This window comes from Scophthalmus maximus, chromosome 4 (genome assembly GCF_022379125.1).
Source record: "Scophthalmus maximus strain ysfricsl-2021 chromosome 4, ASM2237912v1, whole genome shotgun sequence".
Lineage (NCBI taxonomy): Eukaryota > Metazoa > Chordata > Actinopteri > Pleuronectiformes > Scophthalmidae > Scophthalmus > Scophthalmus maximus.
The window spans coordinates 24567013-24590000 of record NC_061518.1 but is presented as its reverse complement, the minus strand read 5'-3'; the positions used below and the strand labels follow the sequence as shown (position 1 = coordinate 24590000).

The window sequence follows — 22988 nt, the reverse complement described above, 5'->3', positions numbered from 1 at the left end:
CGTCGGACCGGGAGCTGTAATCCCAACCCACAAAATCTCCACATTAATCCCGGGGCCTCGATCATCTACATGTTCTTCCTTCAATCTTGGGCCATAATCTGTTTGTGTGCGTGCCCTCATGTGTTGTGGTAGGGGTCATATGTGAAAGCCTCCAGAACAGACAACTATCCTACAGCAATTCTAATTCGTATTAATTCTTAATGCCCTTCATTTCCCTCCAGTCTCCCCCATCTCTGACATCCCCCCGTCTCGCCTCCTGTCGTCGCCTGACCCTGGAGAAGTCACAGGGCAGATGTTGCGGTGCTCAGGTACTGTAGTTTGACTGAGAATGGGACAATCATCTGCGCCTCTCGGTTGCCGACTCTTGCTCTGGTTCGTTCTCTGCCTGTCATCTATTTGGCTGCCGCCTCAAAAGAGAAAGGAACGTTCTGCTCCTCCATTCTGGCCCACATTTGCCTTTTCATAAAAGGCATGGAGTGCGATATTTTTGAGACAACAGACGATGGGATTTTTTCAATTCCAGATTTAAGCCGTGTTCACGGTTTTGTGTTATGTAACAGCAGCACATTACAGTTTCTACAAGCACATGGGGGTAGGGATTTAAAATCTCAGTGCATCACTCTGAATGGTTTCATTTCTTAGGAGCTAAAAAGTGTTACGACAATTTTAAAATAACTACTTTTCCACTACATTTGTTAGACAGCTGTAATAGCTAGTTTGAGTTTAACATTTTACATCACAACACATTTAATAAGCTTACATAATTTAACAGATTTTTTTTTAGGGTCCCCTTAAAAATGTTCTACCTTCTACCATAAAAGTCTAATGTTTGGGGCCCACATTTTTCAAATGCATATGAGTTGTTAGCAGCTCCACCAATAAGATATTTTTACTATATGTTTTAATTTTAAATATACTCTTTGATTCCCTAAATTATAAAATCCTCTAATATTTCACAAAACAATCAAGGATTGGAGAACAATATACTGACAATATACTATAATATCACAACTCTTTTTTCTTTTGAACTAATCACAACGTCTGTTATAAAAGGAGCAGCAGAGGAAGGTGATGTAGTATAGATACAATCTTCATTAGGACGGGGTTGAGGTGGATGATGTTTTGACAAACACACGACATTCTGTAAAGTTCTGTTAAAAGTCAAAGATATATTGAATACAGCCTATAGGAATAAAACAGAGGACAAGACTAAAGTCAAATTATGATCATGATCAATAATTAATTTGTCTGCTTGGCCTCCAAAGCTATGAACATACCTGCTCCACTAGTACTGTGAGATGGGTAATGGAGGGGTTAATATGTAAACCAACAGGGAGAGAAGAAATGGAGAAAATGTTCACATTTGTGTGTGTGTGTGTGTGTGTGTGTGTGTGTGTGTGTATATGTGTGTGTGTGTGTGTGTGTGTGTGTGTGTGTGTGTGTGTGTGTGTGTGTGTAATCCAGGGATTATGTCTAACGTGGATCCAGCCAGTCATCCTGCTCTGGTCCAGTGGTGAGCAAGATTACACGCTGGCTCCAGCCAGCCAGACTCAAATCCTTCCCTTTTCACTCACTGCCTCTAATTAAATAAAGCTGAAGGGTAAAATGAACTTTCACAAGACACAGCAAGACATCTTAGTGGACACGAGCGCTATGAGACTTGTGTCCGGATGGAGTATGTACGTGCTTTTTGTGGGGCCAAACATATTAAGCATAAAACACCAGTGGGAGCAAAGCTCAAATCTGCAGTTTATTTGGTTAGTACTGATATACAATTTCCTGGCATCTGCATGGACCAGGTTGTTTTTTTTTTGATGATAAGGTCAAACCCATGCTTATGGGGGAAAGAATCTGCATGTTATATTCAATTTCATCACGGCAGCTAGTGTCTACACGTCCACACTAATCCTAACACCTGAAGACGCATATCACGTGACCATGTTCACTTACACTGGTCATGCATGCCCCGCTGAGCTGTGGTTTGGTTGTTTAGTGGCAGAAAATACTACAAAAACGACAAACAGCAAACGATGAAAAAGTACGACCAGACATTTCTTTCATTGGACCAACATCACAGACATACTCTGTTGACAGTTGAGGGGTCTATTGGCGGCACAGGAAGCGACGGCACAAAGAGAGGAGTGTTACATTCAACTATGGTGCATTAAAATGAATGATAATATTCTGATACGGGAATCATATTAACAATAACTAGCAATACACCGCATTATTATTGCACCACAAACGTGTCTCTCTATGATAGTCTTATCTGTTCTTATTTTGTTGATACACTGATCTTCTTTGTGAATATTTTCTAGTTTTCTTAAAATGTCTTGGCCTGGTTTATGGGATGCATAGCGGAAAATCAACATTTTACTCATGTGACAGATATTTTTTTCTCAAAGAAGAATTCCTTTTAATCCGAATAAGGACACATTATTAAAAAACGATGGTTCTTCTTCTGGACAGCAAATGTTCAAGATCATATTGTAAGAGTTATTATCCTCCCACTCTTACTGGGAGTCACTGTTTGTCAGTTTTGGGCTGTGGGTGTGAGAAACATTGGGAGACCTTCTTCCGTTCAGTCAGGTACCTTTAATGACCCTCCAGCGAACGCAGGACATCTCAACACTCTACCACGCTACCTGACATATCACTCCGCGTAGCTTAACAATAATGCTACAGGCAAGGTGCACCATATGAAATAGTTCCTTTTCTAGATAAAAGAACATAACACCATTTACATATATGAATATTGATGTTAAAATTATATTCCCTAATAAATAAAAATAGAAAATACCAAAGATAAATCTTTCAAAATAAATCTCATCTTTATATTCTTCAAATGAAATGTCCTCATTTCAAAAATCATGAAAAATAAATTCCACCTCACAATATCATAATATGTAGCAAGAAGTTCTGATAAATTTACCTAAAAATCAGTAGCAATATGTGTATGTAAAGTATATACTGTATAAATTGTGTTTTGTGTTAATCGGGTTTGCTGACGACGTAGCCTTATCTCACAACAAATAATGTTCAGGCAATGTGTAAACAGAACCTACCGTTTTTATTTAAATACAGACAAGCACGCGCTTGGAATAACTACACATAATCATAATTGTAGCTCATGAGACAACATCATGGTCAGCTAATTGTGTTCACCCGTAACCAGCACAGATCGCAACGGTGTAAAGTATAAAAAAGGATTTCAGATTTTTTCTCGAACCACTGGGGGAATTGACTCTTAATTTCATCATAACATTCAAATTCAGAGTGGACACATTGATAAAAAGGTTGGTGTTTCCTCTAATTGGTTGCAAAGAGCCCTCACTTCCACCATTAAAGATCTGAGCCTTCAGGATACACAGAGCATCGGGATGAATTACACAAAGTTAAACAGGGTCGCCACGTCTACTCAACCACTCGAAGCACCAACGGACTTATTTCATCATCGCGTTTGCCGTTAAAAGGATTTGTTGAAACACTCTCACGCCACTTTTGGCCCTGTTTACGGAGAATTTTTAGGCTAATGAAGACAGACTCCTTCAGTTCGCCAGGGATTCGAAACAAGGACTGGCAGTATGTGACAGCTGAACATCTAGTACGAGGCTGTCAAAGGTTTTGATTCTATTTTTAACGGAACGGCAGCAAACAAGAGCTGTATGTTGAGAGGCCACAAAGGAAATTCAGAAAATCTCATTTCTCATCTGCACGTCTGTCAGTGGAAAGGCCAGGCAGTTTAAACTCTGTCAGGGAACTGCAGCACAGACGTCTGCACCCGCCCGGGCCTTCTAAACGGAATGTTGTGAACTCAAGTGCTGCGAAATCTGAGCACGGTCCCCTGGCAGTTACTATACGGTTACAATGAAGCATGAGCTTATACGGTAGAACAAGTGTGTGCAATGCACTGTAGCTTTTACAATGAATAATTGGAAGAAGGAAGGCCAGAGTGGGTATACTATTAAATACGCCTGAAGCTAACCTGCAGCTAACTCTTACCAAGCCGTCCAGTTTGTGTGTGTGTGTGTGTGTGTGTGTGTGTGTGTGTTTGTGCAGTGGATGCAGATATTCAGACAGAATCATTTTTACTGTACTGTCCTATAGATTTAATTTAAATTTAAAGCTACAGTGTGTAATATTTAGAAGAACATATTCACAGAAATTTAATATATTGTCCATAATTGGGTTTTCCTATATGTCTAATGAACTGCAACAAAGAACCAATGTTTTTTCGTCAACTTTGAATGACTTAAATATAGTAAAATCAGGGGGACCCGACCTCCGTGTAAACTGCCATGTTTTCTATGTCGTGTTGTGCTGCGTTCCGGTTCCACTGCGACTCGGGAGGTCGGAAAAGAAGTTCCGAGGTATAATGGAACGCAGCATTTAATAATTGCAGAAAACTGTCCAGAATAAGTCGCATTTGCGTTGAATTTCCAAAATGTAATTAGCGGTGCGCCACCATAAAGTGTCTCTTGTCGGGTGCTCAGTTGGTTGCGGTTTGCAACTTTACCACCAGATGCCCCCAGAAAAGTACAAAAAAATTACACACTGGAGCTTATTTGTATTTTTGCCAATCAATGCACACCCAATTGACCCATATAAATATATGGCTCCTTGAAGCTGTACTAAGACACTGTGGAACTAAATGCTAATGCAGTTTGAACTGATGTAAATGCTAATGTCAGCCACACAATCTCACAGTGAAACTTCTAAGAGGATGCTTTTCAGCAGTCAAAGTGTGCATTTGACAATAGGTGCAAAGCACAAAGTACAGCTGAGGCTGATGTTAAGGATATATTAGTTTGTGCGGGTATGTCGTCATAAACCATGGTCACGGTACAAGCAGGGCTAAGATTAACCGTGAGCAAACGAACACCATCTTTTTAAAAAAGCTCATGTTGTAGCTGCTGCTTACGGCACATCGCCATTCTGATTTGAAATGCCCCTAATCGACAAAAATATTTGTTTAGCTGCTGCAGCAGCTGTTAACAGCTGGTTCACAAAATTCCCCTAAGCATGAATAAAAATACTAATTTGCAACTTCATTTTAATTCAACCTCATCTGCAATTGCAGTTCCCCAGTGAAAACACCCTGCTCTGTTGTTAATGAGCGAAATCAGCGTGGAAAGACCTGGGAGCTGAGATTAGGAGCTGAGTGGTTACGGGGGTTATTAGAGCATTTGCAACCATAGTGTTAAATACACATGTCTGTTAGTGCCATTGGGCGGGTTGTTTGTTTTGATGGCGTTCATTCCCTTCACACTGGTTTTTTCATCATTTGAGAAAGAGTTTGCTTCTTAGCTGAACATAGCATGCACTCGTTCATAGTAACAGACAAACCCCACAGGTGTCTCGCCTTCATTTCGGTGGCACAGTCTCAGAAGGGATTTGAGGACCTGTGCGCTCCTTTAATTTTCCTTCAAATTCCTCCATTCTCTCCAGCTTCACTTCTCTCAAAAAAAAAACCCCCACACCAAACCCTCATTCACCACGGCTCGACATCACTGAAAGCTGGAAATGAATTCAGTCTCGAGTTTAGGCACAAATACGTTCTCATTGTCTTCTTGTTGATATTTTCCTCGTGTAAACCTTCAAGTTCCCCCGTCCGCAGTGGGGATGTCAACAGCATCAGCCAAACGAGCCGGATTTACTGTATCATACTTATTGTCTACATATCTAAACGGCACATCCCACAGCTTCAGAAGTCTGGGGGCCAGGTAGGAATTCTGCATGTCTGGCAAAACCAAAGAACTGGCATAAAACTAGCATGGCAAGATGTTTACTGATCTCGATGCACCAACAGAGAGAATTCAAAGCTGCTTATCTCAATGTGAGCTTTCTTTTTTAATGACGACATGAGCTGCTGGGATTCCTCAGCATCTTTCTGCTGCCTCAGCATGATCGTTCTCATGAAGATGTCAGATCAGCAAAGCAGTTCAGAGACTTACAAACACACCTGTGTAATAAAGCCATTATAACATAATTCTAATTTAATTTTTCAATTGATTCACCATCACATTTGATATAACATTTCATGTCTTTCATGTATGACGGTGTTTGTGTCCATAACTGATACATCATCTGAAATGACAATCAACACTACGAATATACGAGCTTGTGTCATAGACTGTATATAAAGATGAATGACATGACAGCTTTTCAAAGTGAAGCCAAATCACATTGATCGCCCCCCGGTGGCCGGCTGCAGTATGGGTCATGAACCCCACCACCTCCATGTTAGCAGATGGAAATGGGACAAAACAACTAAGTACCTTTGAAATCAGGTAAAAGATGTTTTACTGTTAATCGTGGTCATTCGTATCACACTGATGTATGTCCAAGAGTTCATTTTTCCATTAACTCTGGTTAATCAATGAGTTATTCGATGCTATAAAAACGTCACGGCGGACAGCTGAGACTAACTCTCAACTGGTCAAGCCCGTGTTTCAGCAGGACCCCGATACCACGGCTCTTTTCCACCAGCACTACTGCACAGACTCTGGCTCCAAGCACAAGATGGCAGCTCAGAGCCGGCCCTTGGCATAAGCTGTGTTGGCAAATGATAAGGGCGCCGTCATCCATGGGGGGCACCGCAAAACACAAAAAACTTCATGTCATGGCTCCAACTTGACTGCTCGTTATCTCCTGCATTAAAGCTGTGACTCATTTATTTAGCGTAATTAATACATCATTAATATTTGTATTATTATATATTATTATGTATTGCACATCTTGGATGTTGTACAATGTTTAATTTCTTGGATTGCAAGTGGTGATTAGTGTTGGACAAAAAATGGGGTGGGGGGTTGCCATGTACTGTAAACACCTCGGGGTGGGGGGCCTAGGGCGCCAACATTGCCAGGGCCGGCTCTGGCGCAGCTCCCGTATGCGGGATATTGTAGCTTCATTTATGTAGAACAGGAGGAAGTTGAGACACATCGTCCATCTTTACTTACTCTAGGTCTATGAGCTGTGCCAAAGTCTGTGTCGCCGTGGACTGGATTCAGCTCCGACTCGACTGGACACTATGCATCCAAGTGTGCATTGTTGTTCTGTACCATAAACCACGGCAAGAAGAACCTCAGGATAACCATACCAGGCAAAAAAAAAACCCATGGAGCACAGTCACAAAAAGTTTCTAAAATCCTGGGGCATTTTTCTTAAGCCATTATTAACATAATAAGTATCTCAGAATTTAACCTCCATAGCCTGACAACAACAGAGAGCAACTGCAGGGAGAGAAAAAGAAAGAAGAGCCTCCGGTAACAAAATTTTAAAAAGAAAAAGAATGGCCTGCAGTGTGAAATGAGCTCCCCATAAGGCTTAGGCTTTAACTTTAATGTCTGAACACACACACACACACACACACACACACACACACGCACGAGTACACATCTACATCCGCTCCCTGCACAATCATTTCCAAATTTAACACTTTTTTTTTTTTTTTTATCTCCAGCCCATTTCTCCACTCCGCTGGTCTCCTAAAGGAAAACTGAGAAATAGATACTAGAATAACTTTGTCAGCTCCACCATTTTTCATGAGGAGAAAAGGGAAGGATTTTACGTACTGTATGTCAATTTATTTTCTATCTGCAAAATCAGGCAATACTGATGATTTACATGATTTACATGTATTCTTTTATTTACATTTCTTCCTTTTAGCAGTTTCGACAGCGCTCTCTCCTGTAAACGTTTAGGTAGATTAATAGCAATAGTTGTCCTCGGCCATTTTCTTTGTCGGTGCAATGAAGTCAAAGTGAAAGAAGGACATTTTTCTCACCAGAGAGAAATACATTTCACTGTTCCCATCTATGCTAACTCTCACAGGCTCTGGCACCGCAGGGCAGGGAAATACAAACCGTTCATGTTGATAACTGGAAAAAAAAAAGAGTCATTTTTCGTATCACTCGTTATTATAAAAAAAAATGATGGCTTGCAACCACAGCACTGCCCCCTGAGGTTCTGTTTTTTTTTTTTTTTGGGTAGGACATTCATTTTCAACTCACCTGTAGCCGTGCTGAGTGTCCACACACACTCCGCCGTTGAAGCAGGGGTTTCTGGGATAAGCGGCGCAGGGCTGGTGGGACTGCTCTCTACCTGTGCAAGAGCACACGGCTGTGGATTCCACCGTCACAGACACGAGACTCATAGTCCCGCAATCCACCACCGTGGGCGTGTCCCGCACGTTCAGGACGCTCGCGCAGCCGCCCGTCCCCCCGGCGCACTCCGCGCTGGGACACTCGTCTACCCGCACTTGGGACACGCTGACCTGCAGGAATGACTGGAGCTGGACGGAGAGAGAGACAAGGAAGAGGGTGAAACGCGAGACGGCACAATAGTGGTACATCTTTTTTCTGCACCTCAGAGAAAATAAGCAGTACAAGGAGGTGCGTCTCCCCTTTTGCACAAACATTTCCTCTGGAACAAGTAAGCGTTGCTTACCAGCAGCTTCCTACGCCCAAACACTGCCTGCCAGGGTTTGAATCACACTATGGGTTTAATGTATTTGTGGAGCTTATTCCACAGTCAGATTAGAAATGCAGTTTCAAATATATACAGCTGTCCCAAAAAAGGGTCGGCTTTATGCATATTCAATTTCATATAACCAACAGCGATTACTCTGAACCTCATGAGTTACAGGGATCCGTGTTGCATGCATCGCTGAGACCATTCGTAGTCAGAGCCGGCGCTAGCCAGAATGGGGCCCCAAGCACAATTTGATTTCGACATGCGATCTAACACGTGACTCTTTAACACTAGCGCTCTTGTTGATTGCGTTGCGTCCGGCTAATCTAGTTTACACAGTCCGATTGAACACGTGTGCACACAGGCCAACACGCAGGAGAAAAAAAAACGGCACCTCGGTGATGTGGGAACTGCAGGTTGACTTGAGGAATGTGTCACAGAGCAGTAGGTAATTTTGGCGGACATCAAGCTGCTTTTTTCTGCACTGGTTGCTGAAGAAGTGGGCTAAAGGGTGATGAGGCAAAAGGGAAACCATGACTCTCCTGGTTGAGCAGTTTGATAAGAGCACTGGAAGGGAAAATGGAATGGAAATTGGACATGTACTGGATCCGGTGTGTGTGTAAGTGTGTGTAAGTGCTTGTGAGTGTGCACGCTGTTTAGAGTGACACAGGTCAGGTAGAGTTCCAATTTGCCTTTACATACACATTTGTGTACTTAAGCAGAGAAGGGATGGATGAACACACACACACACACACACACACACACACAGCGTAATACGTGCTGAACCGAAACGGGGGTCACTTCATGCTCAATGTTCTGGACTGATTGGACCACTCGCTGTGACTGCACTGTGCTCACTAACCATGCCGTTCACATCTACTCCGCGTGTCCCTCCCCTCCTCAAACGGCCTGCGACTTGGACACAGGTTACGTTTTATGGATCACTGTCTGCTGTGACTGATGCGTCGTATCGCATAAGCTTCTCACACGCTTGCCGGTGTCGGCAGTGGTCATTTTTTTCATTTCAAAATCCCCTGCTTGCATTCGACCCACGTGACCACGCAGTGGTTCCCTCGAACGCTTCTATTCACCGGTTTGCCTCGACTGTGATGATGTGTGCAGCCGTGTGTATTTTAATTTTCAAACACGAAGGGAGGTGGAACGGTTTAATGACGAATTAGGGCCTACTGTTTACTGCATGTGTATATATCTATTAACCCTCCTCCCCGTCCTCTCTGTCTGTGTCATTGAACATTCCATGATAGTTTGTTTTGCATGATCGAACAACCAGAACTCGCCGTGGGTGACCCATTAAAAAAAAGAGGGCAGTGCGGTGAGTGCAAGATGTGACGCCAGTCAAGGTTGGTGGTACGGGAGTGTCCATTAAGCGTCCTCATATTGGATTGGCTGTCCACTTACAGTAACAAGAAATTGCTCAGGCTTTAGAAAGCTAAGGGACGAACACGCTCCACCAAGATGTATGATAAAAGCATGCAATGAGGTGACTTGCACTTGAGCGAGGGGAGACAATTGTCAAGGCTATTTCGCTTCATTGCTATTTCATTGCAACTCAGGAAAAGGAAAGAAATGTTTACTGTAGTGAGGTTCTCTCTCTCTCTCTCTCTCTCTCTCTCTCTGTGACCAAAAGCTTTTTATTATTTTATGCAATGAAATTAATTTCTTCAATAAATTGTAAGCCATAAATGTTTGAAAGCAGTGGCCTACTTGCACAGCAGCCTGTTCACATTTTCACATTTGTTTCTTCTCTCTTTTTTTTCTTTAAATGTACTTCTTTCATTTTTGAACGTCGCATATTTGATTTGGACAAAATAAAAAGTGGCTCGGCTTTCGTTAGTTCCTCTGATGGCTGGCCAGTCTATATGAGCAGCAGCGTCGGTCGGCGTGCGCACCTCCACCGTAAAACCGGCGAACAAGCAGGGAGAAATGGAATGTGTCAAAGAAGCAGAAAAAACCAAACCGGACAGACGGCCGATGTTAACCATTATTTTAAGTGAGATGCATTTTAAGAGAGAAATGTGCAACCCCTGGTGTTACATCACAGGCCGAGCGGCAGACGTGGGAGGAAATAGAGCAGCAGATTTAAGGTTCAACACCTCTGGTTGTGCAATGTGAAAAGTGAAGAGAGCTACTACAACTACAACTACTAGAAACTACTGGCATAGTTATCAGAAATAACCATCCCCCCCCCACTACTTGAGGAATCTATTAAAGGGGCCATATTATGCTCCAGGCACCTTTTCAGCCTGCCTCCACGTATATTTGGTTATCTGGGGTGTCTGCCAGCCCACGGAGAATGAAAAGAAAACAATGAGTCGTTGATTCGTGGTTTGGGTTGATCGTGCAGGCGGTCTGTAAACGAGCCGTTCACAGCCCGGGCGTCAAGTGACGAAAGTTGACTCCTGCTACTGGGGCGACCACGCCCCTAACCTGAGCAGCACCTCCCCCCTTGACGTGCGGAAAAACAGATCGCGTCTACGCCATCATTCGGTCGCGGCTGCCGGCTTGCTGCCGGCGGACCTCGCGGCTCCCGCCGTTCGGTCGCGACTGCCGGCGGTCGGTCGCGGCTGCCGGTGGTCGGTCACGGCTGCCGGCCTGCGGCGGAGCTCGCGGCTACCGGCTACCGGCGTAGCTAGACTCGCGGCCGGGATGTCGTTGACGTTCTATCGCCCAGCCCCTTGTGCTCTGTGTGTAATTATGGAGAACGTGTTCGCTGGGCCTCCCGGGTCTCTACGTCGTGTATGTGCCTTGTTACGTGCGACTGTTGTCATGGCAGCAGACCCGGGGAGGAGCGAGGCGGAGCTTTGCGGAACACGAAGAGAGGGGGGGCGAGGAGTGAGCAGGAAAGCGCTGGAATCGACCGTAGTCTCACAGGGCTGTTTATACAGAAAGAGGAGGGGGCTGTGTGGGTTGATCCTTGAGGTGTTTTGACATGGACTGGCAAAGACATGTAGTGCACACACCTGAAAACCAATGTAACTTGTGTAAAAGGGGGCATAATTTGGGCCCTTTAAGCCTTTTTTAAAGTCCTCCTCTCTACATGCAACCGCCGTTAGGAGCTCTCTTAAGGGCCGAGCCGCTTTGTGAAGAACCTTTAGCTTTGCCAGGATCGAGTCTCAGCTGCGAAGAGGAATTCTGAGAAGATGTCACAACAAAGTTTCTTTGGACAGTTCTGCTCCTTTTTTAAAAAAAAAAATCAGATGGCTGATAACATGAGAATCTATTGCAACGGGTCAATTTACAGTGAGCGATCTCTGACATCGAAAGCCAATGAGACCCACTCGTGCAGTGTTGAGCAAATAAGTGGGGGGAGGTGGTGGGGCGAAGAGGGGGGGTGGGGTGGCGGCGCATGTTAGGGGAGGGGCACGCAGATGCAGGTAGCAGATGCGGGGAGGAGGGCCACATCTGGAGATGGGGGCCTGAGGTCTCCTTCATGTTGGCTGTCATCAGAGATATTAACTTGAAAATAACCATATACAGTATGCAGGTATGTAACGACACTGGTCTCGTAAATGACTTTATTCATGCGGGTGATCATTCATTGTTAGCTCTGGATGCCAATGAAGCATTTATTGTTTTTGTCATCTCATTCTTTATTCCCTAGATCTTCTTCGTTTGAAAACTTGTTTTGGTTTTTTTTTCGGGCAAGGCTATGCTCTGAACTGAGTAAGATTTTTATTTTGAAATTGCTCTATGTCCTAGGGAAGACGTAATCGCTCATTGAAGTCTCTTAACCCCCAAAGCTCGAATAGCTCAGGGGAAATCAGCATGCCCCATTTTTTCCTGCTTCTTTTTGGTATGTGGTGCTGAGGAAATGTACAGCGAGGCATACAGTGAATCTTTCTGAGGCAGAAGGGTGTGAATAGAGAGCAGCAGAGGACCCGAGGGAGGTATTGTTCCTCGGACTGTTGTTCCAGTGCACAGAGATGCTCCCACAGTCCCCCGCGCTGCCCTCAGGGCCACATTGATATAATGACGAGATGAACCTTGGTATCTGAGCACCATACAAACAACAAACAAACACAAAAGATTATCATTGAAAATACCGAGGGACATGTTTCATTATGTGCAGGTGAAGCAGGAAGTATTAGAGAGATATAGAATATGTAGTGTCTTTTCGTCCATATACGGAATGAGAAGGGAATATGTGTTTATATCTCTTTCTTTGGAATGCCAAGTTAAGGGCCTCCTGATGACCCCTCACCTTTCCTTGTGGCCCCCCCTCACCTTTCCTTGTGGCCCCCTTTAAATTCCTTGTCTTATATAGTATAACTTGAACCAGATGTTCTTGCTCAAGTAAACAACGGACCTATAAATGTAACCCCCAAGAAGAGTCGGAAGGGTTGTCATTTTGGCCGGACACTCTCCAAGCTCTGCAGTGCTTGTAATCGATGCTGGTCTTTTTGTAATAAACCTTTATATACAATCAAGACGGTGTCGGCGGACTTCTCTTCAATACATCTTCACATCATCGATACTTAGTATACAACAAAAGTCACCCAGTAGAGCACATAGACCACGGCCGAGGCCCAACTGTCCCCCCCTGTGAAGCCAAATGTAAATCAGAAAGATCCGGATTTTCATGTGGATCCACGCCAAATTGCACACATTCAAATATATCATTCCCCCAAAATGTGCCAGATTTTTTGCAATTTTAATGGAGGTGATCAAAAATAATCCTTTGATCCGTTTTTGTGTAATCCTACCGACAAACCAATCAACAAAATGAGCAAATGGAGAGGGGTGAAAACACAACCCTCTTTTTATATCTCCCAGCTCTGAGGTTTTACTGGAGAATTGAGAACATTAATAAGAAGCACTGCTCCATCGTCTGCGGCGCCCACCGCCCCCGTCCACCGGCTGCCGCCGTGCTCTATTTCCCCGGCTCGCTCATCCCTCCCATCGCCACGCTTCACATCTCATTCCTATCAATGTCTCCTCGGAGAGGACCTGGCGGAGTTCAGATGAAACGCTCGGCACTCTCCTCACAAATCACACCTGAAGGCCCTCGGCCACCTCTCCACTTACACATCTTTCCTCTCCGCTTCTCTCCGTGGCCACGCTTTGCTCATCCTAAGCGCCCGTACGCGCGCATGTTTTCCGCCCAATCTCGAATCTTCTACGGCTCCCTCTCCTCACCAGTGGTCACGTGAAACAAAGAGACGGCACCGGGCAGAGGGGAGAGGCAAGTGTTGATCGCATTGACTGACCTGAACACAGCCACCGTGCGTGTGCGGCTTCTCCCCGCAAAAGACACACACACACACACATGCAGATACTGTCCATACTCATCCTTCCCTTTGAGGACAGCGTGTCAGTTCTCTCTCCCTCTCTGTCCCTGGTGGTAGAATTCAAACTACTTGATTTACAGTCCATGCTCACACACACACACACACACACACACACACACACACACACACACACACACACACACACACACACACACACACACACACACACACACACACACACACACACACACACACACACACACACTTCAACTCATACACTCAAACCCACACACAGGTCCCCCTACTTCCATTCAGACTTTTGAAACGTGAAATGAGGTCTGACTGAAGCCAGGGGCCACGGGTGCGTCAGTGAAATGTTTGCGGTCCACCAAGTCTCTCCTATATGCGGTGATGATGTGCTTTTTTTTTTGTATGTCCTGACTTTTGCTCAGTCCGCTCCCTCCGTTGGTCGGAATGTAATACATGAAGACAATTTATGGCTAAATATGGGACGAGCTCTGTAATTTTATACACCCTTCTCATTGACAGGGGACAGTTCTGCTGGGATTCTCTCTCTCTCTCTCTCTCTCTCTCTCTCTCTCTCCCCATGACAGCAACAGCCACTATTACAGCCATAATCCGCACAGCGCATTTCTGTAAGAGTCATATTGGGTTGGATTTAGAAGGATGTTCGAAAATCATAGACGATGAATTAAGCAGAAATCTTTTGTTTTTCCTTCCTTGGGTTGGCCCAGATATAACCTTCCAGGACAATAGCCTCGGTTCCCTGTGTCCTCAATAGAAGAGACGGTTTTAGGTGTTGGATGAGGTGTGCAGAGTGCAATCAATCACTGACAAAAGAAAGACATGTAGTCGCGAGTGTTCACCACAGGTGGCCTATCCACACAAACTATACAAGCTGCGGCTTTGACAACATGAAAAAAAGGATTATTTGGTTTCCTCCTCTCTGTACAATGAGTGTCTTGTATTGATTAGTTCCCATAGATCTTGATCATCTACGTGTAGTTTAATTCAATTTTTTATTCAAATTCTATAAAAAACTCAAATTCAAGTCGCAATGTGTCTGTACGACAGCCCATGCTTTGGACCTTTTGTAGCAGACACTGTTGTATTTATTAACACAAAATCGAGGAAAGGGAAGAAAAAAAGAAAACTAGCAAGCCATGCTGAATGGATAATCTCACCAAACAATCTAAGATGTAATTTTACACTGTAGGGGGAATTGTCTGTACAACGGCCGGGGTGTTAAATGCCCCTTCATTTGCAACTATTTTAACAGTAACAAGCAACGGCAACATTTCAAACCAATTGTAATTCTCATCCTTTCCTACTTGATCTTTTGAAGGGTGACAGTCCTCTGAGCCTCTGATCAGCTCAGTGATACTGAACAAAACGTAACTGTCAACTGTATGATGGATGAGGGGCTGCAGTTTGAATAGTGACCTGGCATGTGAGTCTGATCGATTTAGAAGCAGGAAATACGAAACAGAAATAGATGAGAAATACACAGCACAGTGGTGTCTTTATGGAGCAGTGACACAAGTATACAGTGACACATTTTCTGCTGTTTGACTGTTTGACTCTGTACTTAAAAACACACTGGTTTTGAAAAATACAGTGACTTCAATTGGGGAGTTGCTGCATAACCTAGCACATGAACTGTGTAGGATCCGCAGCTCTTCATCTGCACAGCCGCTACAATTTCAAAGGACCCCAAAAAATAATTGGACGAGTTAACATTAAGTTACACCATGAGTTTACTGAGGAATCCGAAGTTTATGAACCACAGACCTCAGCCATAAACTTCAACTGTTGCTCGAATCATTTTCATTCATGTTCAGTGAACGAAGTGACCATTTGGACAGAGGTCATGAGGTCACGGGAGTCCAGAACATTCCGCTCTTTGATCCTTGAAGCATTTTTTTTCTTGACATATCTGTACATGGAGCAGTGGTGGGCCTCGTGCAAGACAATGTTCCCAGTCAGCGCCAGTCGTTTTGCAACTACTGACACGTGTGCGACCTGCAAATTAGCAGACTTTTTTTTTTTATTCTTCCCATTTTGAATAACGAGGGAGAGAGTCCAATGTAGGCCAGTGAGTGTGAGAGTCAACTGCGGGGTCACTTCATCTACACCCTTTGGAAGGGGTTGGGGTAATAACTCGACAAAAAGTAATGTATTACATATTACTAATTATTGTACTTAATTACTCACTGCTTGAAGTAAGTCGTTACACTACTAGTTACACTACTGTTCCATTACTACCTAACATTGCCTGAGATACACTGTTAGCTGTTAAATGGCAATAAACTATATGAGGTAAAAGCCCAAGCGTGTAATTTTTTGTACTTTTCTGGCGACATCTGGTGGTGAAGTTGCAAACCGCAACCAACTGAGCATCCGACGGGGGACACTTTATGGTGGCACACCGCTAATTCCATTTCTTGTTTCCCGCAGTGCTGGAAATTAAACGTGAATACAACGTATGGTGGACCGTTTTCTGCAACCGTATTTAATGCTGCGTTCCATTATACCACGGAACCGATCGGAAGTCGGGTTGGTGATTTTTTTCCCGCTCTGCCGAGTGGCAGTGGAACCGAAACGCTGTGCAACACGACGTCGGGTCGACGTTAATATATTTAACTCATTCAAAGTTGACGAAAAAACATTGGTTCTTTGTTGCAGGTGATTATACATATATGAACACACAATTACGGACAATAAATTAAATTTCTGTGAATTCGTTCTTCTGAATATTACACACTGTAGCTTTAAACCTTACATCCTCCCACATCAGCAACAAACCACTGTTCTAATAATGAGCAATGATAAAACAAAGCCGACAGCAAAGTTATTAAAAATCAGCCTAACAGCACTTCACAAAAAAGACTTGAGAACAAGGCTAGTGCACCGGCAGCACGCTGTTAATGATTCAAAATAAAATTCTGATTTGTCAGATGCTCTCAGCAGTGGACAGTTGTTCCTAGCCTGGGCACGGTTTCATTCACTTATTGTCCTTACGCGCAAAATAAATTCAAAGTAGTGTGCATATCTCCACCCCTTGGAAAACGTCCTGGACCGCTCTGTCATTCTTGTCTTGGGCCAAAGTCTCGGTCACGTCACCGGAGCTTGGACGAGTGTTGCGTCAGTGCGCATGAAAAGGGAACGTTTGGTTGGTTTTTCTGTCCTCCTGTTATGCAGATGATTAAAGAACTTTAAGTTATGCATGTGATGAGATAATTATTTGATAAGTAACTGTAATGTGATCACCTTAGCTGCAACAGTAAGGCCTGTAATCTGATTACAGTAATGCATGACTTTGTGATGCCTTACGCCCGATGTTGCCCGTCGGTGTGTCTCAAATGCCTCAGATGCCCTTTGACCTCATGGTCAGCATCTCATTTAAAACCCAGTGTGTCGGAGAAAAGCCGAAGCTATGGAAAAGTGTGCTGGTGTCTTAATGCTCTCTGACTGCACTGCAGGTGTGATTACAGCCCGAGGTGATTTAACACCCGCCTTATACAGAGTGGTTCATTAGACAGGTGAGAATGGCATTGACCACAATCCGGTGGAGAATAAACAGCTGCTCCCTGACCAGGAAATGCAAATCACAACAGGCCATTTTGTCAGTGCTAAGTCACAAGTTATACAAATAACATCAACAATTGCTCTTATCTATTTAATTAGCCAGCATGCATTGTACCAGGAAACTGAGACAACTAAATGGAATTCAGCCATTAATTAATTAATTTGGTTTTCTTACTGTGACATGAGAACATGTTTTCCATCCTGTGGCACTCCTGGTCATGAAAATCACGGTTCGATATTTTGATCCCAGCCACTCAGCCCCTATAGGTTTATGTTGGTGGTTTGAGATGTTACCGCCCTCTGTATTGTGTTAATGGACGTTAATAATATAAATGATGCAGGCGTTGATCGCCACAATTATCAGATTTCAAACTCAACGTATAACTTGGTAGGACCTTTAAGACAAAACACAAGTTCGTTGGCCTTTAAGATCCAATATAATTTCACGTTTTATTGATACATAAGGTTTGAAAAGATCTGTGCAATCTAAACATATCTGATATTGTTACACTTGCCAATCTTTATAGCATAGAATTTATGGGTCACTGCTGCATATGCAATGGTCTTTACTCTTATATACATATACATAATGTGGACTGTTTCCCTCCATATAACGTCACATCTTCAGCACCAGGTCTGACGTCTGATACGCGAGCCCCAGTTCCTAGATGTCAATCACGCTGCCGTGCTCCAGCTGATGTCGTCTGCATTTTTCACAGGATTTGTTTGCTGGCCAATCGAAGTGCCGTTGCCACGCAAATGAGATACAAGCTCGCAGCATTGCACTCGCGAAGACATGTCAATCAAAAATATATAAGCGTTCTTCGTGGAAAATGCATTGAGCTTTTAATGACTTTGCCTTTGTCACTAAATACATTGAAGAGACCAAACACACATACACACACAAACATGTTTTGTACACAACACTTCCTCTGTCTGTGACACTGCAAATCAATGATTCTAGATAGAAAGCTGCCAGTGAGTTTTACTGGACCATATGATATCAAAAAAAATGGGCGGCCAACGTGGAAAACAACATTGTTTACAGTGTCATTAAATGTGTTTCTTGTCCCTGCCGACATCCAGGTATCACACACACTGCTCCATCTCAACAACGTCATAACTGGTGCAGGTCATAACTATGTTGTGCGTAGAATTCTGTCCGACTGCGACAGCGTCCCGGATTTTGACCGGCACGTTTGATTTGTTGGAATGAGACACGAACTTCCACCGAGCCACTCCCAGAAGTAAAACCCCATGCTGCCTCCCTGGTTGTCCGGTCACACTTGGTTAAACGTTGGTCATTCAGATTACGTGCGTGTTGTTGAAAAGGTTGTGTTGTCAATGAATCAAGTTGCGCAATGGGAACAGACTCCCCGACAGGTAAGCCAGCAAAACGACCGGGTTGTGACAATGATTTACTGTGATTACCTCATGTGTCGATATGGATACAAAGATGAACGACGCGAACGGCCGACCGACCTTTTGTTTGTGGGCGGCCAGATAACCGTGCATCTTCTCTGGCTGGAGGAAGGACGGGCCGGCGAGCACGGCAAAGCGGACGTCCAGCATTCGCTCCCTCGGGTCTATCAGGCTGAAGATGTTGACGTCGTCGGGTGGAACAGAGAGCATCTCGGACAGGAAGTCCACCAGCAGCTCGTAGCGGCTCCGCTGCTTCCCTCTCAGTTCAATGAACTCCTTTGCTGTGATGTCTGAGAAACACACACACACACACACACACACACACACACACACACACACACACACACAGAAGCAGCCTCATTATTTCCACATCTGTTCAAGGATGAATCCGGTTCAACCAAATGCTAAGTTAAAAAATACTAAGAAATAGGAGAATTAAAGAGTGGAGCTGTGATGATGAACCATTGGAAATGACTCTGTATGTGACAAAAGCTTTTTGTCTGGAAGGGTAGAGAGAGAGTGTGTGTGTGTGTGTGTGTGTGTGTGTCCTTGGAGGTGGTGATAGTGATTTGCAGTTGGATTTAACAGTGCCGGTTAAAGGTAATTACTCTCTTGACAATATGTGGTTCTGTGTCTAATCATTCTCTGTAGCTGGCTCTTGAGAGAAATTCCGACCAGAGTTTCTCCTTAACTCCTCCCTTTTCCTGAACCCGACCTAGCTGTCAAAAAAATGAAGTGTCCTTTCCTCGTCAACCCGATCGATATGGAAGCAGAATTAATTCAGTAGCCTCACGTCAGAGAGGATGTCCAGAAACCTATGCTTTCATCCCCTGACGACTACTTAGTAGAACTTTACCGTTTCTCTCACAATATATCACTTATCTGAACAATATTCTCCGGCCTTATTTCCAGCATTATAATATCGGGGCCATGCTCCGACCAGATCAAGGTCTTTGCCATTGGATTTTTTTTCGAACGGGAGTTTTCTGTACAACAAGTTGAGATAGCGACTTGTGTTTTCTTTGTTTAACATGTGGAATCTGATTAAAACCATATGCTTTACCTATCTGCACTATATTCTATACCATTGCGGCTGCACGGTGGTGTAGTGGTTAGCACTTTCGCCTCACAGCAAGAAGGTTCTAGGTTCAAACCAACCAGGGCCTTTCTGTGTGGAGTTTGCATGTTCTCCCTGTGTATACGTGGCTTCTCCTGCTTCTTCCCACAGTCCAAAGACATGAAGAATGAGGTTGGGTAAATTGAAGACTCTAAATTGATGTGGCCCTGCCTCTCGCCCAATGTTAGCTGGGATTGGCTCAAGCCCCCCCGTGACCCTTAAATGGATAAAGCGGTAGACGATGGATGGATGGATGGAAAATAACATTGCACTTTTTTCAGACAGGAGCAACAAGAAACAAACCACCAGACAGCATCAAGCCACTACACCATCATCTTAGAGAAGAATTTTGCGGTGAAAATATCAGAATGTTTTCAAATCAATTGGTTATTTTATTCAGTCTTACATGTTAACTCTGGCAGTAACTGTCTCCCACACCAACTGTCTATCAGCTGCAGCTGTGATCTGCAGCTGTGATCTTCTTTCTCAGAATGATCTTATTTTCTCCATAAGTCGTATCTCCAACTCTAACGGCGTGACATAGGAGGATCTTGTTTTTGCTTCGGTTGGCATGGTGACTCGTAGTATCGGAGCTCCACTGATGATGGCTTCTTTTAGTCAGTGGGCATACAATCAGAAAACAATCAGAGTTGATCAAACTAACTCAGAATGGCTTTTCTGGAACCAAAAACACTGAGTTTCCCATCTGAGAGTAGATAAAGTCAGAGTTCAGTTTTAAGTTCAAAGTTTTTTTAACTTTCTTCCTGGAATAGGCCCCAGAACTAGATACAGCAAAAAAAAACCTTGTACAACATAGAAAGCTTATGAAATAGCAATGGCAAAACCCATAGGTTTGGAGGATACAATAGAAGAAGTGGTCGGTAGAAATGAGGCCAAAACCTGTGTACCCAGGAAAAGAGAGGGCTAAGGTGTATGTGCAGCCATGAGAATAGAATTGTGTCTCAACATAATAAGAAATGATGCGGAACTCCTGCTGGAGTGTTTATCATCATAGCGTGCATCTCATGATGCATTGGTATTTTCTAAAGTGCTTGTTTCAACAGATCTGAGACCAGGGATGGACTGGGACTAAAAAACAACTTTCCCCCCAAATAGGCCCGACCACCTCTAACTGTGCAGATTGACACGTAGCACCGGAAGAATCGGCAAATCCCTCTGTTTTGTTTTGATGCGGTATGAAATGGTTTTTGCAACAAGTTCTTGAACAATTTTAACAGGGACGAATCAGTGTGAACGTGGATGTTGACTGCATGGTACAATGAATTTGTTTTTCATTCATTTTGCGTTTTTCGTTCAGAACATACAGAACGGAAGATGACTATCATAATGTGTCATGAGGTGGATTTGAACTCACAACCTTTGGTATATAAAAGAAATGTGCTAGCCAAGACACTGAACGCAAAAACTCTGGTTGAGAACACCTGGCGTCCTTACTGATGTGTCGGCGTGTGAGGTTAACGCACAGCAAACGTCACACGCAAAACAAAGCACGCAAGAATGTGAATCGCCCCCTTCCAAATACCAGCCGGGCGGACGGCCGCCAGGCCGCCCCTGCCAGAGACTGACTGCAAGTCCACTAACACACAGCCAATGTAAAATGAACCCTGCCTACATCATTTTGTTCCAATCTCTATGAAGAGATGTATAGATATTCCATAGAACACGCAACACAAAAGGAGACTTTGACCTGTCGGTGGTGCTTGGCCAGGCAAAACAGTTGGGGAATCACCTAAGCCTGTGGTCTTCATCCTCTATAGGCACCATGGGTTGTATTAACCCCCACCTCATGATGGGGCTAGAGGAAAATTCAGGAGATCGCCAAAACCAGACTTTCACCCTCTGGGGATGAATGTCCAATAGCAGTTGTAATATTTCAGTCTAGATCAAAGTGGTGGAGCAATCTACAGTACCAGCCAGGAATGACTACCCTATATACTCCATATGTTTTGTTTGTTTTTTTTAAACATGAGAGGAAGGAGCAAGGTAAAAAAAAAGGAAAAGAAAAAAAGATGATGGACGTAAATATAGCCACACATTCTGCTGACAAAATATAAAAGAAAGCATTCACACAAGTGCATAGCTCCTTTGATAAAATTGCTGTATACTTTGCAATGGAGAAAATGATGAAGAACTCCCCTAATAGATTTTTTTTTTCTTCTTTTTTTTCTCCCACTGAAACACAGAAAGATCAAAAGAATGTACATGTTTATAAAAGATGGTTCCCTCACAAGGAGGGGTTGCACGCGCACGCACGCACACATACACCACTCAGTAAGTCGCTGCCGATACTGGAGCGAGCTGCCTTTCATCCTTTATTCAGCCCTTTGTAATGATGCGCCACTTAACGTTGGTGTGTAGACAGTCCTGTCTATTGTATGCTATGCTCTATAAGAGTGTTGAATATTGATTTTTAAACTATAGCTTGCGATAATGTAGTCCAATGTCAAATATGTCTGATCACAATGAGGCAGGGAGGCAGAGCGTGTGTCAAACCGTGACGGTGAAAACATAATTTATTCTTTTTTAAGTTGTCATTGTCATTGTGTGCATCGACTTCATTGTGTCCAGTCCAGTAGTCCTGATACACATCTTGAGGCCAGACGAGTCGGAGCCAGGTCATGTGTCGACTCAGGCTTAGATTACAGTAAGTTTTTGCTATTTTCAAATATGATATATCTCTATCTGTCTGTGCCAGGGTGCAGCCAGTGAGACTTTCATGAGTCTAATAGCTGACGATTAACCCTCTGAGCCCAAACCTGTCGTGTGCGAAAGAAAATGTGTCATGTTATAAAAGTCCTCGTAACATTTGATCAGTTTATCCCAGCAATTTACCGTTTGTTTTGACAGCGAGCTAACACTTGCACCATTCCAGGCAGGGCTTTCCGTGCGATCGTGGCCCTTTCAGAAGATTTGTAGTACGGTCTAGAACCTCTGTGTCTTTTCGGAGACTTTGTACAACATGTCCATGATGATAAATCCAACATTGAATGACTTTTATTATCATTTTTATCCAGTTTTTTAAGACCTAAAAGCCTACTGTTGTTGTGTATAACTTGACTGTACATTGCAGGGTTGAGGTTTGACAAGCATTATTA

General features: G+C 43.7%; 1 protein-coding gene across 1 annotated transcript in view; it reads right to left on the bottom strand.

Moving 5' to 3' along the window:
* si:ch211-186j3.6 (neural-cadherin) overlaps positions 1 to 22988 on the bottom strand; it is a 290314-nt gene that overhangs the window by 84324 nt on the left and 183002 nt on the right. The window contains exons 25-26 of the mRNA XM_035627332.2: positions 18816 to 19045; positions 8016 to 8296 (exon numbers count right to left, since the gene is read on the bottom strand). Coding sequence (XP_035483225.2) covers positions 8016 to 8296; positions 18816 to 19045 — 511 coding nt within the window. The remainder of the gene's footprint in view (positions 1 to 8015; positions 8297 to 18815; positions 19046 to 22988) is intronic.